This window comes from Coturnix japonica, unplaced genomic scaffold (assembly GCF_001577835.2).
Source record: "Coturnix japonica isolate 7356 unplaced genomic scaffold, Coturnix japonica 2.1 chrUnrandom540, whole genome shotgun sequence".
NCBI lineage: Eukaryota > Metazoa > Chordata > Aves > Galliformes > Phasianidae > Coturnix > Coturnix japonica.
In genome coordinates this window covers 52,966-54,515 of record NW_015439922.1, presented here as the reverse complement: position 1 = coordinate 54,515, position 1,550 = coordinate 52,966, and the positions used below count along the sequence as shown (strand labels likewise).

General features: G+C 51.4%; 1 protein-coding gene across 1 annotated transcript in view; it reads left to right on the top strand.

Moving 5' to 3' along the window:
* The window catches only part of BOLA2B (bolA family member 2B), a 13,721-nt gene that overhangs the window by 1,913 nt on the left and 10,258 nt on the right, over positions 1-1,550 (top strand). Inside the window, exon 2 of the mRNA XM_015850805.2 lies at positions 92-189. Coding sequence (XP_015706291.1) covers positions 92-189 — 98 coding nt within the window. The remainder of the gene's footprint in view (positions 1-91; positions 190-1,550) is intronic.

Sequence of the window (1,550 nt, the reverse complement as noted above, 5' to 3'; positions counted from 1 at the left end):
CTATGTATCTCTATATGTCCCTATGTATCTCTATATGTCCCTATGTGTCTCTATGGGGTCTCTATATGGTGTCTCTGTGTTTCCCCTATAGGAGGTGGAGGACACAACGTCTTCTCGCTGTTCCAGCAGTTTCCGGGTCCTGGTGGTGGCGGCTGCGTTCAGAGGGATGGGGCTGCTGCAACGGCAAAGGTACGGCCCCATAGACACCCCATAGGGACACATAGAGACCCCATAGACACCCCATAGCCACCCCATAGGGACACATAGCCACCCCATAGCCACCCCATAGGGACCCCATAGGGACCACATAGGGAGCCATTGAGATCCATTGAGACCCATAGAGACACATAGGGACACATAGAGACCCCATAGGGACCACATGGGGACACATAGGGACACATAGGGACCCATAGAGACCCCATAGAGACCCCATTGAGTTCCATTGAGATCCATTGAGTTCCATTGAGTCCCATTGAGACCCATTGAGTCCCATTAAGATCCATTGAGACCCATAGGGACCCATAGAGACCCCATAGAGACCCATAGGGACCCATAGAGACCCCATAGAGACCCACAGGGACCCATAGGGACCCCATAGCTGCCCCATAGAGACCCCATAGGGTTCCACTGAGATCCATTGAGATCCATTGAGACCCGTAGGGACCCCATAGAGACCCATAGAGACCCCATAGGGACCCATAGAGACCCCATAGAGATCCCATAGATAACACATAGGGACCTATAAAGACACATAGAGACCCATAGGGACACATAGGGACCCCATAGGGATGCCATAGAGACCCCATAGAGACCGCATAGGGACACATAGGGACACATAGCAACCCCATAGGGACCCCATAGGGATCCCATAGAGACCAATAAAGACACATAGAGACACATAGAGACCCCATAGATAACCCATAGGGACACATGGGGACCCCATAGATAACCCATAGAGAGCCCATAGGGACCCCATAGGGACCCCATAGATAAACCATAGAGACACATAGGGACACATAGAGACACATGGGGACACATAGAGACCCCATAGAGACCCATAGGGACACATAGACACATGGAGAAACATAGGCACCCATAGGGACCCATAGAGACCCCATAGATAACCCATAGGGACCCCATAGGGACACAGAGACATATAGGGACCCCACAGGGACACATAGGGACCCCATAGGGACCCTATAGAGACCCATAAGGACACATAGAGACACATAGGGACCCATAGGGACACAGAGAACCCATAGGGAGCCATTGAGTTCCATTGGGTTCCATTGAGTTCCATTGGGTTCCATTGAGACCCATAGGGACCCTTTAGAGACCCCATAGGACCCCATAGAGACACCATAGAGAGCCATTGAGTTCCAATGAGTTCCATTGAGACACACAGGGATCCCTTAGAGACCCCATAGCTGCCCCATAGAGACCCCATAGGGTTCCATTGAGTTCCATTGGGTTCCATAGAGACCCAATTGGATTCCATTGAGTTCCATTGGGTTCCATTGGGTTCCATTGGGTTCCATTGAGTTCCATTG